This window comes from Gopherus evgoodei, chromosome 1 (genome assembly GCF_007399415.2).
Source record: "Gopherus evgoodei ecotype Sinaloan lineage chromosome 1, rGopEvg1_v1.p, whole genome shotgun sequence".
Classification (NCBI taxonomy): domain Eukaryota; kingdom Metazoa; phylum Chordata; order Testudines; family Testudinidae; genus Gopherus; species Gopherus evgoodei.
The window spans coordinates 215,392,375-215,416,709 of NC_044322.1; the positions used below are offsets into that span (position 1 = coordinate 215,392,375).

The 24,335-nt window shown below is 56.0% G+C and overlaps 1 protein-coding gene across 5 annotated transcripts in view; it reads left to right on the forward strand.

Annotated features, from left to right (window-relative positions):
• Window positions 1-24,335, forward strand: part of NCAPD2 (non-SMC condensin I complex subunit D2) — a 95,350-nt gene that overhangs the window by 42,631 nt on the left and 28,384 nt on the right. For all 5 annotated transcript variants that reach the window (XR_003996749.1, XM_030535409.1, XM_030535420.1 and 2 more), the window contains one exon: window positions 910-1,004. Coding sequence is in view for 4 of the 5 variants with exons in the window: in XM_030535409.1 (XP_030391269.1) it covers window positions 910-1,004 (95 nt within the window). In the remaining variant the exon portion in view is untranslated. The remainder of the gene's footprint in view (window positions 1-909; window positions 1,005-24,335) is intronic.

The window sequence follows — 24,335 nt, forward strand, 5'->3', positions numbered from 1 at the left end:
AGGTCTCTCCCTGTGGGGTTGCTAGCCTGCCCAGAAGCTCATCTTCCTGAATTAGGTACTGTTTTGTGCTGTTACACTAGTCACTGAATTATTTTGGGAATTCTACCTGAGAGAGCCTGTTGACTTGACCCCCCCTATCACTATGGGGACCTATGGGAATTGAGCCCTCTATTATGGACACAAACGATCCCTAGGATTCCTCAGTTCTCCTTGAGCTCTCCTGCCAGAAAAATAAAGCTTCTCATAGATTCTCCTGGGTTGAGTAACAGTGACACAGCCTCCTCAAATATTCTGAATCCAAATTGCTTGACACCAATGACACTAATAAACTTATGCTGAAAGTGTATCAAGCTTTGCCAGGCCAGCAGGGAATAACTCATGACTCTGCTTCCCCTGCTAAAGTTTTCCCCAAAGTAAGAGGGTCAGCAAGTCTCGATGTATAGGAAAAAAATCTTTTCTCCAAGATATATACTTCCCTTAAATCTTCTACTAAAGGAAAAGTGAGGAAAGTTTGGTGCCGACTCTGAGACTGCAATGTCAACTCCTTGAAGTCCTCCATCCCAGAAGAGGACTGTCATTTCCTATGCTTCCATCCTCAAAACCTCTTTTGATCCTGGCTTTAGGCCTTTAGTAAACCTGTAGGGGTATTTCTTGTGCTAGTCTTGAATGTTCCTTCTGGTGGTAGTTCATCTGTTTCTCTTGGTTTGGCTGTGCAGCTTCCAAGAAGTGTGTGCATGTGTACGTGTATACAGACCCACCTTCCGAAGCTGATGAACATAGCCATGCCAAAAATCACTGGGGCTGGTGACAGGCCATTTAAATTGGAAACTGTTCTCTAGCTTGTCCCAAACTGTACATTCGTTCCTTCATTAATATATGCCTTGTAATCATTTTGTGTGTCCTGTGCAGGGTAATGCCATCTACAACTTGCTTCCGGATATTATCAGCCGCCTCTCAGACCCAGACTGCGGCGTGGAGGAAGAGTCCTTCCATACCATTATGAGGTATTCTGGGGTAATGGATGTTGTCTTAAGACTATGTATATCTTGGTATGCAACATAGAATATCAGGGTTGGAAGGAACCTCACAACATGTAGAATGGTCTAGAGAAAGAGTGCAGTGCTGTATAAAATACATTCCAGTCACTGTCTGATCAGAACTGTTGACTTGTTTCATGATGAGAAGCTGAAATAGGAATTGCAGTTAAAAAAAAAAAAAGTGCAGTAAATCTGTAGGGGTATATCTTGTGCTAGTCTCGAATGCTCCCTCTAGCAACTGTTGATCTGTTTCTTTAGCTTTGGCTGTGTACCCTCCAAGAGATAGATAGGTAGGTAGGTAGAGGGGTGTGTGTGTGTGTGTGTGTGTGTGTGTGTGTGTACACACAGACCCACCTCCACCTGCTTTGTAGCTAGATATGGGTGAGGGGGTGGTATTGATCATTGTAGCAATAGAGAGATGTCTGCAGGTTTTGCATCTGTTCTGGCAGCGTCTGGTGTCACTCTGACTTGGTAGGTCCTGGTTTGTGGAGAGCTGCTGATGAGGTTGTTGTGGGGGTTGTTTGAAGGCCAGAGGAGAGGATTTGGGAAAGGTTTCTTTCAGGAGGTGAAAGAATAAGGGTTCTTCTTCGAGTGATTGCTCACATCCATTCCAGTTAGGTGTGCGCGCCGCGCGTGCACGTTCGTCGGAAACTTTTTACCCTAGCAACTCCAGTGGGCCGGCAGGTCGCCCCCTGGAGTGGCGCCGCCATGGCGCCCAATATATATCCCTGCCGGCCCGCCCGCTCCTCAGTTCCTTCTTACCGCCGTGTCGGTCGTTGGAACTGTGGAGCGCGGCATAGCTGTCCTCCACGTCCCTAGCTCTCCTAGTTTCTATCGCTTGTTTATCGCTTATCTCTAGTTCTATATAGTTGTTAATTAGTATTGTTAAGTAGATAGTTTAGTAAATAGCTGTTAAGTAGTTTCTTGCCGGGGGCTTAGCCCTTCCCGGCACCGGGCGCCAGGCTCATGCCTGTTTCGCCAGGCTTCAAGCAGTGTGCGGCCTGCAAGAAGCCCATGCCTACCAGCGATCCCCACGAAGCGTGCCTGAAGTGCCTCGGGGAATCGCACAGATCTGACAAGTGCCGCATCTGTAAGGCTTTTAAGCCGAGGACAAAAAAGGAGAGGGATCAGAGGCTCCGAACTCTCCTAATGGAGGCGGCACTTGACCCGTCGACTTCGCAGACCGTGGTTTCGGCACCGGATCGCTCCGGCACCGAGAAGACTCCTCGGCACCGACCTTCTCCGGCACCGGAATCAGTGCCTAGGCCGTCGAAGTCTAATACTCCGGCCAGGCAGACCCGGCTTGAACGCCCGGCCTCGACATCGGCCGCGGCGCCGCCGGCACCGTCAGCACCGTTGACTCCGGGCCCGGCGGGTCTGTTGAGTCCGGTGCCGCCGAGCTCCCCCATGAGATCTGGGGTTGAGATAATGGTCCCATCCACACCGGAGACCTTCGCCTCGGCTCGGGACCTTATTGCCCTGACGGAGCCTACTCGGCTGCCACCCCCGGTTCCTCCGGTGCGGGTCACGTCCAGAGGCAAGCCCATGATGTCGGCACCGCCCACGGACAGTCGTTCGCCATCCAGGCCCCGACGTCTTGGGCGCTCCAGATCCCGACGCCGCTCGCAGTCCCGGCACCGCTCCCCTCAGCGGTACCGGTCGCACTCGCGGCACCGGTCGGCATCGAGACGGTCGCGGTCAGGCTCCAGTCGACACCGGCACCGCGACTCCAGGAGCAGGTCCCGACGCTACTCACCGCACCGGTCGACCTCCCGGCACCGAGCTGGTGGCAGGTCCCGGTCCCGATCTCGCTCGACCTCCCGGCACCGAGCTGGTGGCAGGTCCCGGTCCCGGTCGATCTCCCGGCACCGAGCTGGTAGTAGGTCCCGGCACCGAAGCGGCGCCCGGCACCGTGACAGATCCCGGTCCCGAAGCAGCGCCCGGCACCGTGACAGATCCCGGTCCCGAAGCAGCGCCCGGCACCGTGACAGATCCCGATCCCGGTCCCGGCACCGTTATGACTCCCGGCACCGGTCCCCGGCACCGAGACGATCCTCCGTGCCGGCCCGCGCAGACCCGTACCATCCAGGGTCGGCCCCGCCGTGGCCCTCCAGGCAGCCGTCCGTGTCCTCCCAGACGGACAGCGGCTATGCGCTGGGCACCGACCGGCAGGCGGCGCTGTTTGCTGATCCGCCGCTGCAGGACCAAGGCCCCCCACAGTGGGGATTCTGGACACCCTGGGCGTACCATCAGGCCCAGGGCCCCCAGCAGCTCCCTGCTAGGCCGGCGACTGCGGAGCGTAGGGCCCCTGAAGCCTCTTTGTCTCGCCCCCCTCCCTCCCCGGAAGGGGACGAAGGGTCCAAACAGCAGGACTCCGCTGCGGCTCCGGAGACAGAGGCGAGGGCTGAGGAAGACCCTCAGTTGGACACTATTGTGCCTGGGGTCTCATCATCCTCAGGGCCCACCAGGACCTCCTCAGGCGATTGGCTCAAAACCTGAGTCTGCAGGCAGAGGAGGTCTCGGAGATAGAGGACCCAATTGTTACCATCCTCTCTTCCGATGCTCCCACCAGGGTCGCCCTGCCGTTTATACGGACCATTCAGGCCAATGCCAATACTATCTGGCAGTCCCCGGCCTCCATCCCTCCGACAGCGAAAGGAGTCGAGAGGAAGTACATGGCCCCTTCTAAGGGGTACGAATATTTACATGTTCACCCGACTCCCGGTTCACTGGTAGTGCAATCGGTGAACGATAGGGAGCGTCACGGCCAGGAGGCTCCGGCCCCCAAATCCAGAGAAGCCAGGCGGATGGACCTCCTTGGCCGTAAGGTGTATTCGGCTGGGGCGCTGCAGCTCAGGGTCTCTAACCAACAGGCCCTGCTGAGCAGATACGCCTTTAACTCCTGGGTGGCAGTGGACAAATTTAAGGAGCTGCTGCCACAGGATGCTCGCCAAGAGTTCACGGCCATCTTGGACGAAGGCAAGAAGGTCGCGCGCACGGCCTTGCAAGCCTCCTTGGACGCTGCGGACTCGGCTGCCCGTACCCTCGCGTCAGGAGTTACGATGCGTCGCATCTCCTGGCTGCAGGTTTCCGGCCTTCCGCCAGAGCTCCAGCACACGATACAGGACCTTCCTTTCGAAGGCCAGGGCCTGTTTTCCGATAAGACAGACCCCAGACTTAAGAGTCTAAAGGACAACCGGGTCATTGCGCGGTCCCTCGGGATGCACACCCCCGTGACACAGCGTAGACCCTTTAGGCCGCAGCAACAGCAGCACCGTCGGCCGTTTTCCCAGTTCCGCCAGCGGCAGGACCCTTACAGGCGCCGCGGCAGGAACGGGAGGCGCAGGCAGTCGGGGAACCAAGGGGGGCAGAACCAAGGCTCCTCAAAACCCCCGCCTGGTCCTAAGCCTTCATTTTGAAGGTGCGCTCGAGGGCGCAGTAACAGTTTCCCCTACGGATCCTTCCCCTCCGTTTTCCAACCGCCTTTCGTTTTTCCTCCCGGCGTGGTCCCAAATAACATCGGACCGCTGGGTCTTGAGCGTGGTGCAGACGGGGTACCGCCTGCAGTTTGTTTCGTTCCCTCCTTCCCGCCCTCCTTCCTCGTCCCTCTTCAGGGACCCCTCTCACGAGCAATTCCTTCGGCAGGAGGTGCGGACGCTCCTCAGCAAAGGAGCTATAGAGGCGGTTCCCGAAAACGAGAAAGGCAAGGGGTTTTATTCCCGCTATTTTCTGATCCCCAAGGCCAAGGGGGGCCTCAGGCCTATCCTCGACCTGCGAGAACTCAACAAATACCTCGTGAAGTTGAAGTTCCGCATGGTATCCCTGGGGACCATTATTCCATCCCTGGATCCGGGAGACTGGTACGCCGCCCTCGACATGCAGGACGCGTATTTCCACGTTGCCATTTGGCCACGCCACAGACGCTTCCTCCGCTTCGTTGTGGGGGCTCGTCATTATCAATTTGCGGTCCTCCCGTTTGGCCTGTCCACGGCCCCGAGGGTGTTTACAAAATGCATGGCAGTTGTCGTGGCGCATCTTCGGCGCAACCGTGTCCACGTGTTCCCTTATCTGGACGATTGGTTGATTCGGGGCACGTCGGAACAGCAGGTGTACAGCCATGTCCGCGTGATCACCGGCATGTTTGCGAGTCTGGGCCTCTTGATAAACACAGACAAGTCCACCCTGAGGCCCACTCAGAAGGTGGAATTTATCGGGGCCGTCCTGGACGCCACTGTGGGCAGGGCCTCGCTGCCTCGGCAGCGGTTCCAGACCATGGCGGCGATCGTTCAACGCTTGCGGTCAGCCCCGTTGACGTCAGTGAGGACATGTCTAACCCTGTTAGGCCACATGGCGGCGTGCACTTTTGTGACCGACTACGCTCGGCTCCGCATGAGGCCTCTCCAGCTGTGGCTTATCAGTCATTACAGACCAAGGCAACCGCTAGACATGTTAATCACAGTCCCCCAGAAGGTCTTAGATTCCCTCGGCTGGTGGTTGGACCAGTCCGTATTGTGTGCGGGTCTTCCCTTTCACCCGTCTCAGCCCTCGGTATCCCTGACAACGGATGCCTCAGATCTAGGCTGGGGGGCCCACCTAGGGACCCTGCGGACGCAGGGCCTATGGTCCCAGGAGGAGGTGGGGCTACATATCAACATGAGGGAGTTGAGAGCGGTCCGCCTTGCTTGCCAAACGTTTTGTCATCAGCTTCAGGGTCGTTGTGTAGCCGTGTTCACGGACAACACGACGACCATGTATTATATCAACAAGCAGGGCGGCACCAGGTCCTCCTCCCTGTGCCTCGAGGCGATACGACTCTGGGACTTTTGCGTAGCCCACTCCATTCACCTCAGGGCTTCCTTCCTTCCCGGAGTACGGAACACGCTGGCGGATCGATTGAGCAGATCCTTCCTGTCACACGAGTGGTCCCTTCGACCGGACGTCGCTCTCTCCATTTTCCGGAGGTGGGGTTATCCCCGGGTGGACCTCTTTGCGTCCAAGGGGAACAGGAAGTGCCAAGCGTTCTGCTCCTTTCAGGGCAGGGAGCCGGGGTCGATAGCGGATGCCTTCCTCATCCAGTGGTCGACCCACCTGTACTATGCGTTTCCTCCGTTCCCTCTGGTTCACAAGGTCCTCCTGAAGGTGCGCAGAGACAGGGCTCGTGTGATCATGGTGGCCCCGGCATGGCCCAGACAGCACTGGTACACCATGCTGCTAGACTTGGCCGTAGCCGACCCAGTTCCCCTGCCCCTTCATCCGGACCTGATTACCCAGGACCACGGGTCCCTCTGTCACCCAGACCTGCAGTCGCTGCACCTAGCGGCGTGGCTCCTGCGTGGCTAACTGGTTCCGAGCTGCGCTGCTCCACGCCTGTGAGAGAGGTGCTCTTGAGCAGCAGGAAACCATCCACAAGAGCCACATATTCGGCAAAATGGAAACGCTTCTCCTGTTGGTGCGTAGAGAGAAATCTCCGCCCTATGGAAGTTTCGGTATCCGAAATCTTAGATTATGTTTGGTCCCTCAAAGAACATGGTCTGGCCTTATCGTCGTTGCGAGTCCATCTGGCAGCTATCTCCACCTTTCACCCGGGTGCGGACGGTCGCTCCGTTTTTTCTCACCCGACGGTGTCGAGATTCCTTAAGGGGCTGGAACGGTTATTCCCTAACGTCCGTCCCCCTGCTCCAACCTGGGATCTTAACCTGGTGTTGTCCCGGCTCATGGGGCCCCCCTTTGAGCCGTTAGCTACTTGCTCCCTGCTTTACCTCTCTTGGAAGGCTGCCTTTCTAGTAGCTATCACCTCAGCTAGACGGGTGTCGGAACTCCGAGCCCTTGTGGTGGACCCCCCATACACGGTCTTCCACAAAGACAAGGTGCAGCTTAGACCACACCCTGCCTTTCTACCCAAGGTGGTCTCAGCCTTCCACGTCAACCAAGAGATTTTCCTCCCGGTTTTTTTCCCAAAACCTCACTCCTCAGGCAGGGAGCAGCAGCTCCACTCGCTGGATGTCCGTAGAGCTCTCGCGTTCTACATAGAGAGGACCAAACCGTTCCGCAAATCCCCCCAGCTTTTCGTGGCGGTAGCGGACCGTATGAAAGGGCTTCCTATCTCCTCCCAGAGGTTATCCTCGTGGGTTACGTCCTGTATCAGGACCTGTTATGACTTGGCCCATGTCCCTACGGGCCGTGTGACTGCGCATTCTACCAGGGCGCAGGCGTCGTCGCTGGCTTTCCTGGCCCGTGTGCCCATCCAGGAAATCTGTCGGGCAGCGACCTGGTCATCGGTCCACACCTTTGCTTCCCACTACGCCCTGGTCCAGCAGTCGAGAGAGGATGCGGCCTTCGGAACTGCAGTGTTCCATGCCGCGACTTCTCACTCCGACCCCACCGCCTAGGTATGGCTTGGGAGTCACCTAACTGGAATGGATGTGAGCAATCACTCGAAGAAGAAAAGACGGTTACTCACCTTTGTAACTGTTGTTCTTCGAGATGTGTTGCTCACATCCATTCCACACCCGCCCTCCTTCCCCACTGTCGGAGTCGCCGGCAAGAAGGAACTGAGGAGCGGGCGGGCCGGCAGGGATATATATTGGGCGCCATGGCGGCGCCACTCCAGGGGGCGACCTGCCGGCCCACTGGAGTTGCTAGGGTAAAAAAGTTTCCGACGAACGTGCACGCGCGGCGCGCACACCTAACTGGAATGGATGTGAGCAACACATCTCGAAGAACAACAGTTACAAAGGTGAGTAACCGTCTTTTATTTAATGATACCCTGTACAGTTTCCAGGATAGAGTAGTAGGTGACAACTAAGAGGGTGCAGCTGGAGGGTTTTTCCCCCTTGTATTCAAGCAGGTTCTCTCAGAATATGTGGATTTCTCATTTTGTGATGCAGTCTACTTCTCTGGTGGCATGTCTTTGGTGATGGTAGTTTTAATTGTCTTAAGGTATATATCCTGGACATTCTCCTCCAAGCATATTCCGTGGTCTGAGTACCTGGTTGTGTATAAGAATTCTTGGAGTGGTTACTGGATCTATGAAGGTAGGTGTGGGTTTCTTGTCCGTAAGGTTCCATTGTTGAAGCTGCTAATGTTGTCTAGGAAGCTGATGCTAGTTCCAGAGAATATAATGGACAGGTGGTGGTGGTTGAAGTTATGGTGGAAATCTGAAGGAGATTAGGTTGTCTGTCCAGAGGATGAAAATATCATTGACATATCTTAAGTGCATCATTGGTTTCATGAAGCATTTGTCCAGAAATTCTTCCTTAAGATGGCCTATGAGCACACTGGGGAGCCATCCTAGTATCCCTGGCTGTTCCCTTGTTTTGGACAAAATGTTTGAATATAAAATTGTTATGGGTAAGGATGAAATGAATGAGTTTGGAGATCTGAGTGTTGTTGATAGTCCTGTAGTTATTTGAGGCAGGCAGTGATGCCATCATTATGAGGGATGTTGGTGTAGAGCAGGGGTTCTCAAACTGGGGGTCATGAGGTTATGTGGGGGGTCATGAGCTCATGACCTCTACCCCCCAAACCGCGCTTTGCCTCCAGCATTTATACTGGTGTTTAAATTAAATGGGGGGGGGGGGAGTGTCGCACTCAGAGGCTTGCTATGTGAAAGGGGTCATTAGTACAAAAGTTTAAGAATCACCTGGTGTAGAGGAAGATGACATTTATAGTGGCAAGGATTGAGTTCTGAGGAAGGTGGTTAATGTTGTAGAGTTTCTGCAGGAAGCTGTCCCTTTGTGTGAAAGTGGTTTGAGGATGGTTTGAGTCCTGATTTCTTCTATAAGAGTGCCATGGACAGATATGATGTGTCCTCCATAGCAGCAGGCAGACTTAAGCAGACTTAAGTACTGCAGAGCGTTTTTGAGGAAAATTCTAAATTTTTTTCAGTTGGTATTTGACTTATATGGTTACTGAATCCCAATCATGTCCCAGAGCTGTATTTGTTTTTTGAGGAGTTCCCGCATGTTGTGGGTGGAGGGCGTCACACATAGTGGACACTGGAAAATGCAGTAAGGTATCCAAAGTCATCTATTTATAGATGAATAATATTGACTATTTGAGTCCTAGAGGGGCATCATTCTAGCTCTCGCTTTTTTAAGAATTATTTTTAATGCAAGGAAGCCTTTGCTTGAAGATTTTCTGTGATAATCTTAGATAAATTTCTCCATTCTTTGACTAATAAGGGCCACAAATATGCCCCATCCTGGAAACAAAAGGAACATCTGGGATGAAAGCAAAATCAGTATTCAGGTTTTTTTAAAGGGGAAATCTATCCTCATGTTCTGAATAAGAATTAACTATAGTTTGAAGACAACATACTTTCTGGCATTAGGAAAGTAGAATGACATTATTTTATAGTTCTCTGCTGGTGGGTATTTTTAGATGACTGGGGGCTCTCCTAGTAACTGATGGGTCTAGTTCTCTTAACCTCAACCCCTGCAAAAATGCAAGTTGTTACAGCACCCTAAAAATGGATGTTTTCCACTGTTCCCAAAATGTAACTTTTTTGCCACTTCATGTGAAAAAACAAAAGATAGGAAGGAGACAATCTGCTTAACTGGAATGATCTAGTTGTGAAAAGTGAAATATCAGAATCTATAAACTCTCCATTGGGAACTATGCTATAAATTGTTTTCTGCCACTAAGCTTAGGAGAGATCATTAGGGCCTGGCAGAAGTCCTAAGCTTTCTCGGCTGGTGTCGGGAGGAAGGTATACAGATGTTAAGAATGTTAAGGTTACAAAGTCAAGCCTGCAGAAGTTAAAAAGTGCTAGAATTAAGGTTCTTCTTCGAGTGATTGCTCACATCCATTCCAGTTAGGTGTGCGCGCCGCGCGTGCACGTTCGTCGGAAACTTTTTTACCCTAGCAACTCCAGTGGGCCGGCAGGTCGCCCCCTGGAGTGGCGCCGCCATGGCGCCCAATATATATCCCTGCCGGCCCGCCCGCTCCTCAGTTCCTTCTTACCGCCGTGTCGGTCGTTGGAACTGTGGAGCGCGGCATAGCTGTCCTCCACGTCCCTAGCTCTCCTAGTTTCTATCGCTTGTTTATCGCTTATCTCTAGTTCTATATAGTTGTTAATTAGTATTGTTAAGTAGATAGTTTAGTAAATAGCTGATAAGTAGTTTCTTGCCGGGGGCTTAGCCCTTCCGGGCGCCAGGCTCATGCCTGTTTCGCCAGGCTTCAAGCAGTGTGCGGCCTGCAAGAAGCCCATGCCTACCAGCGATCCCCACGAAGCGTGCCTGAAGTGCCTCGGGGAATCGCACAGATCTGACAAGTGCCGCATCTGTAAGGCTTTTAAGCCGAGGACAAAAAAGGAGAGGGATCAGAGGCTCCGAACTCTCCTAATGGAGGCGGCACTTGACCCGTCGACTTCGCAGACCGTGGTTTCGGCACCGGCACCGGATCGCTCCGGCACCGAGAAGACTTCTCGGCACCGACCTTCTCCGGCACCGGAATCAGAGCCTAGGCCGTCGAAGTCTAATACTCCGGCCAGGCAGACCCGGCTTGAACGCCCGGCCTTGACATCGGCCGCGGCGCCGCCGGCACCGTCAGCACCGTTGACTCCGGGCCCGGCGGGTCTGTTGAGTCCGGTGCCGCCGAGCTCCCCCATGAGATCTGGGGTTGAGATAATGGTCCCATCCACACCGGAAACCTTCGCCTCGGCTCGGGACCTTATTGCCCTGACGGAGCCTACTCGGCTGCCACCCCCGGTTCCTCCGGTGCGGGTCACGTCCAGAGGCAAGCCCATGATGTCGGCACCGCCTACGGACAGTCGTTCGCCATCCAGGCCCCAACGTCTTGGGCGCTCCAGATCCCGACGCCGCTCGCAGTCCCGGCACCGCTCCCCTCAGCGGTACCGGTCGCACTCGCGGCACCGGTCGGCATCGAGACGGTCGCGGTCAGGCTCCAGTCGACACCGGCACCGCGACTCCAGGAGCAGGTCCCGACGCTACTCGCCGCACCGGTCGACCTCCCGGCACCGAGCTGGTGGCAGGTCCCGGTCCCGATCTCGCTCGACCTCCCGGCACCGAGCTGGTGGCAGGTCCCGGTCCCGGTCGATCTCCCGGCACCGAGCTGGTAGTAGGTCCCGGTCCCGAAGCGGCGCCCGGCACCGTGACAGATCCCGGTCCCGAAGCGGCGCCCGGCACCGTGACAGATCCCGGTCCCGATCCCGGCACCGTTATGACTCCCGGCACCGGTCCCCGGCACCGAGACGATCCTCCGTGCCGGCCCGCGCAGACCCGTACCATCCAGGGTCGGCCCCGCCGTGGCCCTCCAGGCAGCCGTCCGTGTCCTCCCAGACGGACAGCGGCTATGCGCTGGGCACCGACCGGCAGGCGGCGCTGTTTGCTGATCCGCCGCTGCAGGACCAAGGCCCCCCACAGTGGGGATTCTGGACACCCTGGGCGTACCATCAGGCCCAGGGCCCCCAGCAGCTCCCTGCTAGGCCGGCGACTGCGGAGCGTAGGGCCCCTGAAGCCTCTTTGTCTCGCCCCCCTCCCTCCCCGGAAGGGGACGAAGGGTCCAAACAGCAGGACTCCGCTGTGGCTCCGGAGACAGAGGCGAGGGCTGAGGAAGACCCTCAGTTGGACACTATTGTGCCTGGGGTCTCATCATCCTCCTCCCCGGATGAGGCGGTGGCGGGTACCTCCTCCAACAGTCCCCCCCCGCTGGATCTCAGGGCGCACCAGGACCTCCTCAGGCGATTGGCTCAAAACCTGAGTCTGCAGGCAGAGGAGGTCTCGGAGATAGAGGACCCAATTGTCACCATCCTCTCTTCCGATGCTCCCACCAGGGTCGCCCTGCCGTTTATACGGACCATTCAGGCCAATGCCAATACTATCTGGCAGTCCCCGGCCTCCATCCCTCCGACAGCGAAAGGAGTCGAGAGGAAGTACATGGCCCCTTCTAAGGGGTACGAATATTTACATGTTCACCCGACTCCCGGTTCACTGGTAGTGCAATCGGTGAACGATAGGGAGCGTCACGGCCAGGAGGCTCCGGCCCCCAAATCCAGAGAAGCCAGGCGGATGGACCTCCTTGGCCGTAAGGTGTATTCGGCTGGGGCGCTGCAGCTCAGGGTCTCTAACCAACAGGCCCTGCTGAGCAGATACGCCTTTAACTCCTGGGTGGCAGTGGACAAATTTAAGGAGCTGCTGCCACAGGATGCTCGCCAAGAGTTCACGGCCATCTTGGACGAAGGCAAGAAGGTCGCGCGCACGGCCTTGCAAGCCTCCTTGGACGCTGCGGACTCGGCTGCCCGTACCCTCGCGTCAGGAGTTACGATGCGTCGCATCTCCTGGCTGCAGGTTTCCGGCCTTCCGCCAGAGCTCCAGCACACGATACAGGACCTTCCTTTCGAAGGCCAGGGCCTGTTTTCCGATAAGACAGACCCCAGACTTAAGAGTCTAAAGGACAACCGGGTCATTGCGCGGTCCCTCGGGATGCACACCCCCGTGACACAGCGTAGACCCTTTAGGCCGCAACAACAGCAGCACCGTCGGCCGTTTTCCCAGTTCCGCCAGCGGCAGGACCCTTACAGGCGCCGCGGCAGGAACGGGAGGCGCAGGCAGTCGGGGAACCAAGGGGGGCAGAACCAAGGCTCCTCAAAACCCCCGCCTGGTCCTAAGCCTTCATTTTGAAGGTGCGCTCGAGGGCGCAGTAACAGTTTCCCCTACGGATCCTTCCCCTCCGTTTTCCAACCGCCTTTCGTTTTTCCTCCCGGCGTGGTCCCAAATAACATCGGACCGCTGGGTCTTGAGCGTGGTGCAGACGGGGTACCGCCTGCAGTTTGTTTCGTTCCCTCCTTCCCGCCCTCCTTCCTCGTCCCTCTTCAGGGACCCCTCTCACGAGCAATTCCTTCGGCAGGAGGTGCGGACGCTCCTCAGCAAAGGAGCTATAGAGGCGGTTCCCGAAAACGAGAAAGGCAAGGGGTTTTATTCCCGCTATTTTCTGATCCCCAAGGCCAAGGGGGGCCTCAGGCCTATCCTCGACCTGCGAGAACTCAACAAATACCTCGTGAAGTTGAAGTTCCGCATGGTATCCCTGGGGACCATTATTCCATCCCTGGATCCGGGAGACTGGTACGCCGCCCTCGACATGCAGGACGCGTATTTCCACATTGCCATTTGGCCACGCCACAGACGCTTCCTCCGCTTCGTTGTGGGGGCTCGTCATTATCAATTTGCGGTCCTCCCGTTTGGCCTGTCCACGGCCCCGAGGGTGTTTACAAAATGCATGGCAGTTGTCGTGGCGCATCTTCGGCGCAACCGTGTCCACGTGTTCCCTTATCTGGACGATTGGTTGATTCGGGGCACGTCGGAACAGCAGGTGTACAGCCATGTCCGCGTGATCACCGGCATGTTTGCGAGTCTGGGCCTCTTGATAAACACAGACAAGTCCACCCTGAGGCCCACTCAGAAGGTGGAATTTATCGGGGCCGTCCTGGACGCCACTGTGGGCAGGGCCTCGCTGCCTCGGCAGCGGTTCCAGACCATGGCGGCGATCGTTCAACGCTTGCGGTCAGCCCCGTTGACGTCAGTGAGGACATGTCTAACCCTGTTAGGCCACATGGCGGCGTGCACTTTTGTGACCGACTACGCTCGGCTCCGCATGAGGCCTCTCCAGCTGTGGCTTATCAGTCATTACAGACCAAGGCAACCGCTAGACATGTTAATCACAGTCCCCCAGAAGGTCTTAGATTCCCTCGGCTGGTGGGTGGACCAGTCCGTATTGTGTGCGGGTCTTCCCTTTCACCCGTCTCAGCCCTCGGTATCCCTGACAACGGATGCCTCAGATCTAGGCTGGGGGGCCCACCTAGGGACCCTGCGGACGCAGGGCCTATGGTCCCAGGAGGAGGTGGGGCTACATATCAACATGAGGGAGTTGAGAGCGGTCCGCCTTGCTTGCCAAACGTTTTGTCATCAGCTTCAGGGTCGTTGTGTAGCCGTGTTCACGGACAACACGACGACCATGTATTATATCAACAAGCAGGGCGGCACCAGGTCCTCCTCCCTGTGCCTCGAGGCGATACGACTCTGGGACTTTTGCGTAGCCCACTCCATTCACCTCAGGGCTTCCTTCCTTCCCGGAGTACGGAACACGCTGGCGGATCGATTGAGCAGATCCTTCCTGTCACACGAGTGGTCCCTTCGACCGGACGTCGCTCTCTCCATTTTCCGGAGGTGGGGTTATCCCCGGGTGGACCTCTTTGCGTCCAAGGGGAACAGGAAGTGCCAAGCGTTCTGCTCCTTTCAGGGCAGGGAGCCGGGGTCGATAGCGGATGCCTTCCTCATCCAGTGGTCGACCCACCTGTACTATGCGTTTCCTCCGTTCCCTCTGGTTCACAAGGTCCTCCTGAAGGTGCGCAGAGACAGGGCTCGTGTGATCATGGTGGCCCCGGCATGGCCCAGACAGCACTGGTACACCATGCTGCTAGACTTGGCCGTAGCCGGCCCAGTTCCCCTGCCCCTTCATCCGGACCTGATTACCCAGGACCACGGGTCCCTCTGTCACCCAGACCTGCAGTCGCTGCACCTAGCGGCGTGGCTCCTGCGTGGCTAACTGGTTCCGAGCTGCGCTGCTCCACGCCTGTGAGAGAGGTGCTCTTGAGCAGCAGGAAACCATCCACAAGAGCCACATATTCGGCAAAATGGAAACGCTTCTCCTGTTGGTGCGTAGAGAGAAATCTCCGCCCTATGGAAGTTTCGGTATCCGAAATCTTAGATTATGTTTGGTCCCTCAAAGAACATGGTCTGGCCTTATCGTCGTTGCGAGTCCATCTGGCAGCTATCTCCACCTTTCACCCGGGTGCGGACGGTCGCTCCGTTTTTTCTCACCCGACGGTGTCGAGATTCCTTAAGGGGCTGGAACGGTTATTCCCTAACGTCCGTCCCCCTGCTCCAACCTGGGATCTTAACCTGGTGTTGTCCCGGCTCATGGGGCCCCCCTTTGAGCCGTTAGCTACTTGCTCCCTGCTTTACCTCTCTTGGAAGGCTGCCTTTCTAGTAGCTATCACCTCAGCTAGACGGGTGTCGGAACTCCGAGCCCTTGTGGTGGACCCCCCATACACGGTCTTCCACAAAGACAAGGTGCAGCTTAGACCACACCCTGCCTTTCTACCCAAGGTGGTCTCAGCCTTCCACGTCAACCAAGAGATTTTCCTCCCGGTTTTTTTCCCAAAACCTCACTCCTCAGGCAGGGAGCAGCAGCTCCACTCGCTGGATGTCCGTAGAGCTCTCGCGTTCTACATAGAGAGGACCAAACCGTTCCGCAAATCCCCCCAGCTTTTCGTGGCGGTAGCGGACCGTATGAAAGGGCTTCCTATCTCCTCCCAGAGGTTATCCTCGTGGGTTACGTCCTGTATCAGGACCTGTTATGACTTGGCCCATGTCCCTACGGGCCGTGTGACTGCGCATTCTACCAGGGCGCAGGCGTCGTCGCTGGCTTTCCTGGCCCGTGTGCCCATCCAGGAAATCTGTCGGGCAGCGACCTGGTCATCGGTCCACACCTTTGCTTCCCACTACGCCCTGGTCCAGCAGTCGAGAGAGGATGCGGCCTTCGGAACTGCAGTGCTCCATGCCGCGACTTCTCACTCCGACCCCACCGCCTAGGTATGGCTTGGGAGTCACCTAACTGGAATGGATGTGAGCAATCACTCGAAGAAGAAAAGACGGTTACTCACCTTTGTAACTGTTGTTCTTCGAGATGTGTTGCTCACATCCATTCCACACCCGCCCTCCTTCCCCACTGTCGGAGTAGCCGGCAAGAAGGAACTGAGGAGCGGGCGGGCCGGCAGGGATATATATTGGGCGCCATGGCGGCGCCACTCCAGGGGGCGACCTGCCGGCCCACTGGAGTTGCTAGGGTAAAAAAGTTTCCGACGAACGTGCACGCGCGGCGCGCACACCTAACTGGAATGGATGTGAGCAACACATCTCGAAGAACAACAGTTACAAAGGTGAGTAACCGTCTTTTCCCTGTGCAATGTCAATTTGGCCCCCTTGCGTTTAAGTATTATGGTAGGCTTTTTTTAATTAGTCATACTATTTATTTATTTATCTCCCCCTGCCCCATTCCCCCTGCTTCATTCAATATGCAGGATGGATAGTGCTCACTGAATGAGCTTCACAAAACCCCTCTGATGTGAGGTGGTATTATTACTACTTCTTCGAGTGATTGCTCATATCCATTCCAGTTAGGTGTACGCGCCGCGCGTGCACATTCGTCGGAAAACTTTTACCCTAGCAACTCAGTGGGCCGGCAGGTCGCCCCCTAGAGTGGCGCCACCATGGCGCTCCATATATACTCCTGCCGGCCCACCCGCTCCTCAGTTCCTTCTTACCGCCCGTGTCGGTCGTTGGAACAGTGGAGCGCGGCTTAGCTGACCTCCACTTCCCTAGCTACTCGTTTTCTCGTATATAATTATGCAGTTATAACACTTTTATATATATATTTGTATGGTTATACGTGTTTTCTTTGCTAACATGGTTAGTTTAGTTAGCGGGGTTCAGGAAGTAGCCCTTCCATGAGCCCAGTGCCGGAGCCATGCATGGCTCACCGGGTTTTAAAAAGGGCCCGGCTTGCCAGAAGCCGCGGCCGAAGAGAGATCTACATGACTCCTGTTTGAAGTGCCTCAGGGAATCACACTTGACAGATAAGTGCCCCATTTGCAAGGCTTTTAAGCCGAGAACAAAAAGGTGCGGGACTTTCACTTGCCCCTCCACCTTGGGCGCGGAGCGATGTTCAAGCGGCGGGCAGAAGCGCCTCCTCGGCACCGGACCCCGCCGGTACCACCAAGGCCTTTCGGCACCGACCGTCGCCGGCACCGATGTCGACTCGGCACCGTTCACTTCTTCCGAGGTCGAGAGTCTATGATTCCTGCTGGTGCCTGGCGGCTCCCCGGCACGCGCCGTGGTTGAGCCCCCTGCTCCCGCTACTTCCGTGCCACCTGCATCGCAGCCAGAGAGCTCGCCTCAGTTGCGTTATCCGGCACCGTCACCTGCAGAGGCACCGATGACTTCGGCTCCGTCGATTCCAGTCCCCCAGGACCAGGGAATCCGGTGCCTGGCAGCTCCCCGGCTCGCGCCGTGGTAGAGCTTACTGCTCCTGCTGCTTCTGTGCCAGCTGCACCACAGCTAGACAGCTCGTCTAAGATGGCTCGCCCGGCACCGACGACGTCGGCACCGTCGATCCCGGTCCCACGAGGGCCGTAGAATCCGGTGCCTGACGGCTCCCCGGCACGCGCCGTGGTTGAGCGTATTGGTCCTGCTGCTTCCGTGCCAGCGGCACCGCAGCCAGAGAGCTCGTCTAGTCGGATCGCCCGGCGCTGACACCTACTACGGCACCGATGACGTCGTCACCGTCGATCCCGGTCCCATAAGGGCCGTAGAATCCGGTGCCTGACGGCTCCCCGGCACGCGCCGTGGTTGAGCGTATTGCTCCTGCTGCTTCCGTGCCAGCGGCACCGCAGCCAGAGAGCTCGTCTAGTCGGATCGCCCGGCGCTGACGCCTGCTACGGCACCGATGACGTCGTCACCGTCGATCCCGGTCCCACAAGGGCCGTAGAATCCGGTGCCTGACGCTCCCCGGCACGCGCCGTGGTTGAGCGTATTGCTCCTGCTGCTTCCGTGCCAGCGGCACCGCAGCCAGAGGGCTCGTCTACGTCGGATCGCCCGGCACCGACACCTGCTGCGGCACCGATGGCGTCGGCACCGTCGATCCGGTCCCACACGGGCCGTAGAATCCGGTGCCTGACGGCTCCCCGGCACGCGCCGTGGTTGAGCGTATTGCTCCTGCTGCTTCCGTGCCAACGGCACCGCAGCCAGAGAGCTCGTCTACGTCGGATCGCCCGGCACCGACACCTGCTGCGGCACCGATGACGTCGGCACCGTCGATCCCGGTCCCGCAAGGGCCGTAGTATCCGGTGCCTGACGGCTCCCCGGCACGCGCCGTGGTCGAGCTAATGCCCGGCTGCTCCGTGCCAACGGCACCGCGGCCAGAGGGCTAGTCTAAGTCGGATCGCCCGGCACCGACACCTGCTGCGGCACCGATGACGTCGGCACCGTCGATCCCGGTCCCGCAAGGGCCGTAGAATCCGGTGCCTGACGGCTCCAGGCACGCGCCGTGGTTGAGCTCCTGTTCCGGCTGCTTCCATCGGCACCGTCGATTCCAGTCCCACAAGGGCTATCGAATCCGGTGCCCGACGGCTCCCCGGCACGCGCCGTGGTTGAGCGTATTACTCCCGCTGCTTCAGTGCTGACGGCACCCCAGCCAGACGGCTTATCTAACTCGGTTCTCCCGGCACCGGCACCTACCGAAGCTCTGATGACCTCGTACCATGGATCCCGGCCCCACGAGGGCCGTCGAATCCGGTGCCTGACAGCTCCCCAGTACGCACTGTGGTTGAGCCTGCTGTTCCCTGCACGCCGGAGATGTTACCAACGGCGAGGGCTCTCAGTGCCATGACGGAGTCAGTGCTGCCTGACCCGGGCACCGCCGGTACGGGTAATACAGTCTCTTCAAGGGACTGTCCCCTGTCAGTACAGCAGAGCGGCACCGTCCATGATCACGGTCCCGCAGACGCTCCAAGTCCTGTCGGCACGCCGGACACCACTGGCAGTCCCGGTACTGTTCTCCTCGGTACTGGTCACACTCGCTGCACCGGTCGGTATCCCGTTCGCCGACCCGCTATCGGCACCGTTCCGACATCTGGCACCGGGGCAGGTACCTTGACTCCTGTAGCTCTTCTCCGAGCCTCGAGATCTCGGTCGACCTCCCGACACCGTTCTGGTTGTGGGTCTGGATCTCGTTCCAGGTACCGATACGCCTCCCGATGCCGGTCCCCGGTGCCGAGTTGGGCAAGGTCCGAGTGAGTCAGAGACTCGGCCCGTGCCTTCTTTTAGTACCTCCATGGCCGTCCGGATACGCATCCGTGTCACCCCATATGCGCAGATTTTATGCTCAGGACCACGATCCTGATATCATGGCCAGCGGGCGCCAGCCCCGAAGCAGAAAGAGCCTTGGCGAATGCAAGGTGTACTCTGCAGGGGCCCTGCGCCTCTGGGTAGCAAAGCAACAAGCCTTGCTTAGCTGCGATAATTATAGCACCTGGGTGGAGGAGTTTCTCCCTCGAACCTCCCACCTAGAGTTCGCTGCCGTCTTGGAGGACGGGGGAAAGAATTTACCCTTTGTTGGTAAAGGCATCTTCGCGGCAGAGACAGCCCCAGACTGCGAAGCCTGCTGGACAATAGGGTCCTAATGCGTCTCAGCATGTATACGCCTGCGACCAAACGCAGGCTTTTATGGCCCCAGCCGCCATACTCTGTGCCTAGCCAGAGGCAGAACTCTGGAAAACGGCAAGGCCAAGGTGGTCGCAGACAAACGTCAGGCCCCCTAAAAAGCCAAGTCAGGTCCCTCGCAATTACCACTGGGACCAAAGACGGACCTTCCAAGGTTCGCCGCAGGGCGGTGTACCAGTCGCAGGACGGGATCCTGATCCCGCTTTCTCCTGGCATGGCCCCAGTTACTTTTAGATCGCTGGGTCCTGCGCACGATGGAGCATAGGTACCACCTTTAAACTGCTCCCAGCCCTGTCCCCCTTCAGCGGACGAAAGGGGCTAGGGTTTTACTCCCGTTATGCCCTAGTCCCCCACTCGAACACAGGTCTCAGACCTCCCTGGTCCTGCATGGACTCAACCGGTTTGGGATAAGGTTGAAGTTCTGCATGGTATCCCTGGGAACCATTATTCCATCCTTGCCTCCGGGGGGCTACTATGCCGCCCTGGATAGGAAGGACGCGTACTTTCGCAATGCCATCTTCCCTCCGCACGGGAGATGCCTCCGCTTTATAGCCAGCGGTGAATACTCCCGGTTTACGGCCATAGTCGCCGCTACCGTAGCTATGTCGGATATGCTTTTTTTCCGTATTGGGACGATTCGCTTATCCGAGGAGACTCTGACACACAAACCACTCAGCCCGTGGGCATCGTCACGGTCTTATTCACAGATCAAGGCCTGATGATTACTATGAGCAATCCACTCTGGTTCCCACGCAGAGGTTGGGCTTCCTAGGGGCTATCTTGGTCTCCTACCTAGCCGGAGCCTGCTTATCGCAACTGCGGTTTTAGGCGATGGCATCAATCATCTGAGGTCTGAAGGCTTTCCCAACGACCTCAGCTCGTTCTTGTCTCAGTCTCCTGGGTCCATGGTTGCCCGCAAGTTTGTAACCAAACACGCCAAGCTCCGCCTCCGTCCTCTCCAAGTCCGGCCCACCTCGGCGTACCGCTTGGACAGGGAGCCAATGGTCATGGTAGTCACCGTTCCCTCGAACGCCTTAGGCTCCCTAGAGTGGTGGCTAACTCCCTCCTTGGTGTGGACAGGATGCGGTTTCCTCCGCCCCAGCCCTCACTGCCCCTGACGGCGGACGCATCATCTCTCTGCTCGAGTGCTCATAGTCACCTCCGAGCTTAAGGCCTTTGGTCTTCTAGGGAGCTGGCATTCCTCATTAATGCCCCAAAAATGAGAGTAGTCCGCCTGGCATGCCAGGGGTTCCAGCGGCAGCTGCGAGGCCGTTGTATCTCGGTGTTTACAGCCAACACAATGGCCAGGTGCTTCATAAGCATTCAGGGGGGACATAGTCCTCCCCCCTTTTTTGTCAGGAGGCCATCCATTTCCGGGTCTTTTGCATGGCCCACTCGATGGAGCTGGCGACGTCCTTTCTCCAGGCGTTCGGAACGTCTTATCTCTTTGACTCAGCAGGTCTTTCCTGTCTTACGAGTCATCACTCTGCCCCATGTGAGGCGTCCCGCTTTCCGGAAGTGGAAATGGTTCCTCACACAGACCTGTTCGCTCCACGCGGAGTGCAGAATGCCAGTGTTCTGCTCCTTCCAAGGTCTCTCCCTCGGAATCGATCTTGGACGCATTCCTGATGCGTGGACACGGCCAACTGCATTATGCCTTCCCGCTGTTCCCACTGGTTCGTTACGTCCTGCTCAAATTCCGCAGGGGCGGAGCGTGCATCATCATGATCACTCCAGAGTGGTCCAGGCAGCACTGACATGCCACGTTGCTCGGCCTGTCAGCCCAGACCTCTTCACTCAGGGCAATGACAGGCTTCGTCACTCAGACCTGCAGCCTCTTCGCCTCACCGGTGGCTCCTGCGTACCTGAGTCGGGGTGACAGGCAGCCTTCCACCTGGTCAACGTACCGAGCCAGGTGGAAAGCGTTTCCTTTACAGCTGCAGTACGCTCGATCTTGCTCCTGCTGAGGTCTCGATCCCCTCTATTTGGGCCTGCCTCTGGCCTTCAAGCGGCAGGAATCTGGCGGTATCATCGCTGAGGATACTCTCAGCAGCCATCCCTACCTTCCAGCAGGCTAAGATGGACGTTCGGTGTCCCACGCTCTATGGGTTCGAGGTCCCTCAAGGGCTTGGAGCGCTTGCACCCTCGGGTGCGCCGCCCAGCCCCGCCCTGGGGCCTCAACCTAGTCTTGGCCAGACGGGTCTCTGAGATCAGAGCTCTTACGAAGGTTCCACAAAGACAGGTGCAGTTATGACCGCACCCGGCTTTCTCCTCCCTAAGGTGTTTTGGCCTTTCATGTTACCCACAGCTCAACGCAATGGGCATAACCGTTGCACTCCTTGGACATCTGTGGAGTGCTCGCATTATGTTGTGCTGACAGAATCATTTCCTAAGGTGCCCCAGCTCTGCCCCGGTAGCGGCCAAAGGGAGGGCTTGCTTGTTTTCCTCTCAGAGGATCTCATCTTGGGTGATGGCGGACATCCCCACTTGTTATGATTTGGCTCATATTTCCCCAAGCCACATCACCGTGCATTCTACCAGGGCTCAGGCTTCATCTGCCGCCTTGCTGGCTCGTGTTTCTACCCACGAGACCTGTCGCGAAGCTCCATTGGTCCTCGGTCCTTACCTTTGCTTCGCAGTATGCCCTGGTTCAAGAGAGGCTGTAGCCTCTGGCTCGGCAGTTTTATTCTGCCACATTTCACTCCGACCCCACCGCCTTTGTAAGGCTTGGGATTCACCTAACTGGAATGGATATGAGCAATCACTCGAAGAAGAAAGACGGTTACTCACCTTTGTAACTGTTGTTCTTCGAGATGTGTTGCTCATATCCATTCCGCACACCGCCCTCCTCCCCACTGTCGGAGTAGCCGGCAAGAAGGAACTGAGGAGCGGGTGGGCCCGCAGGAGTATATATGGAGCGCCATGGTGGCGCCACTCTAGGGGGCGACCTGCCGGCCCACTGAGTTGCTAGGGTAAAAGTTTCCGACGAATGTGCACGCGCGGCGCGTACACCTAACTGGAATGGATATGAGCAACACATCTCGAAGAACAACAGTTACAAAGGTTAGTAACCGTCTTTTCTGTTTGAAAATGAGAAACACATGCATAGAGTGAGGTCAAATGTCCCAATTTTGGCGGCCTGCTTTGAGGTGTTTATGACCTGATTTCTTTTCAGAATATATATCATTATACAGTACTCCTCACTTAACTCATCCAGTTCACGTCGTTTCGTTGTTATGTTGCTGATCAATTAGAGAACATGCTCGTTTAAAGTTGTGCAATGCTCCCTTATAACGTTTGGCAGCCGCCTGCCTTTGTCCACTGCTTGCAGAAAGAGCAGCCTGTTGGAGCTAGCTGGGTGGGGCTTGGAACCAGGGTGGACTGGCTGCCCAGCAGGCTATCAATTTCTGGGCAGTACAACTGTGCCTCCCCCCACTGCCATGTGCTGCTCCTGCCCTCTGCCTTGGGGCTGCTCCTGGGAGCCTCCTGCTTGCTATGCAGTGAGAGGGGGGGAAAAGAGGGGTGCTAATGACACAGGGTGTCTCCCTGCTCCTGTACCCCATCTCCACAGAGCATGGGGAGGCGGGGGGGAGGACACACAACAGGGCTCAGGACAAAAGGAGCTTTGCTGGCAGCAGTTGCTGTCTCAATTGCTGATCTGCTTAAAGGCAGTGTACTTAAAGGGGCAATGTGCTGTGCGTGCGCTCTCTCTCTCTCTCTTTCTCTCTCTCTCTCCCTCTGTCTGCCATACTGTCTTCCCTCCTTCCATTTGTGCTGCCTTGTAGAATGTGAGGTTCCATTAACAATGTGTTAACCCTTGAGGGCTCAGCTGAGTGCTAGTTCATCATTCAGCACTATGGCATTCCCTGGGAAATATTCCACCCTCTGATTCCAGCACCTCAGCCAAGCTTCACAATCATCATTGCTGTGTACAGTATTAAATTGTTTAAAATCTATACTGTATGTGTATATGTATAATATAAGATAAAATAGTCTCTTGTCTGTCTGGTGAAAAAAATTTCCCTGGAACCTAACTGCTCTTCCCTCCCCCCCCCCGCCCCATTTACATTAAGTGAAATGATGTTAAGCAAATCCAGTTTCCCATTGACTTCATTTGTGGTTGTGAATGCTCAGCACTGCTGCAAATCAGACCCAGGATCTCAAATTAGGCATCTGAAAAAAAGGAACTGCCTGCCCTGTGAAAGGAAGGAGTTCTACAGCCAAGTTTCATTCATCACCCATCCATGATTCATTCTCCGGTCACTGTCCAACCAGTGCATTGAATGAGGCAGGGGTCCTGTGGATAGAACCATCTATAATATAATTATAGCATAGTATATGTACGTTTAATTAAAAGACTGTATCATGCATATGCACAAGGGCCCAGATAAACCTTCAATGTGGCATTTCCTTTTGGAGTGCTTGACTTTGTAACTTTATTTTCTTTAATGTTGTTTTTTGATATCTTATAGGCTTTTAAAAAAGCAAATTGAAAACACATTTCATCATATGATATATTGATACCTACATGGGTCACAAGCAGTGCTGGAAGCTTTAGATCCACTGTACAGACCTCAATCACTTGAGCTAATGGAGTACTGACAACTGTATTAGGTTTCAGAGTAGCAGTCGTGGTTAGGCTGTATCCGCAAAAAGAACAGGATTACTTGTGGCACCTTAGAGACTAACAATTTATTTGAGCATAAGCTTTCGTGGGCTACAGCCCACTTCATCGGATACATGTAGTGGAAAATACAGTAGGAAAAGATATAATATAGTGTAGCGGTAATGAAAATGGCCCACTTCCAGCAATTGACGAGGGGATGTAAGGAACTGAGGGGGGAGATTTAGCATGGGGAAATAATTTTACTTTGTGTAATGGCCCCTCCACTCCCAGTCTTTATTTAAGCCTGTCCATAGTCTCTACGCAAAATAATAAATGGACACAAATTGGACGTCAAGAATTATAACATTCAAAAACCAGTTGGAGAACACTTCG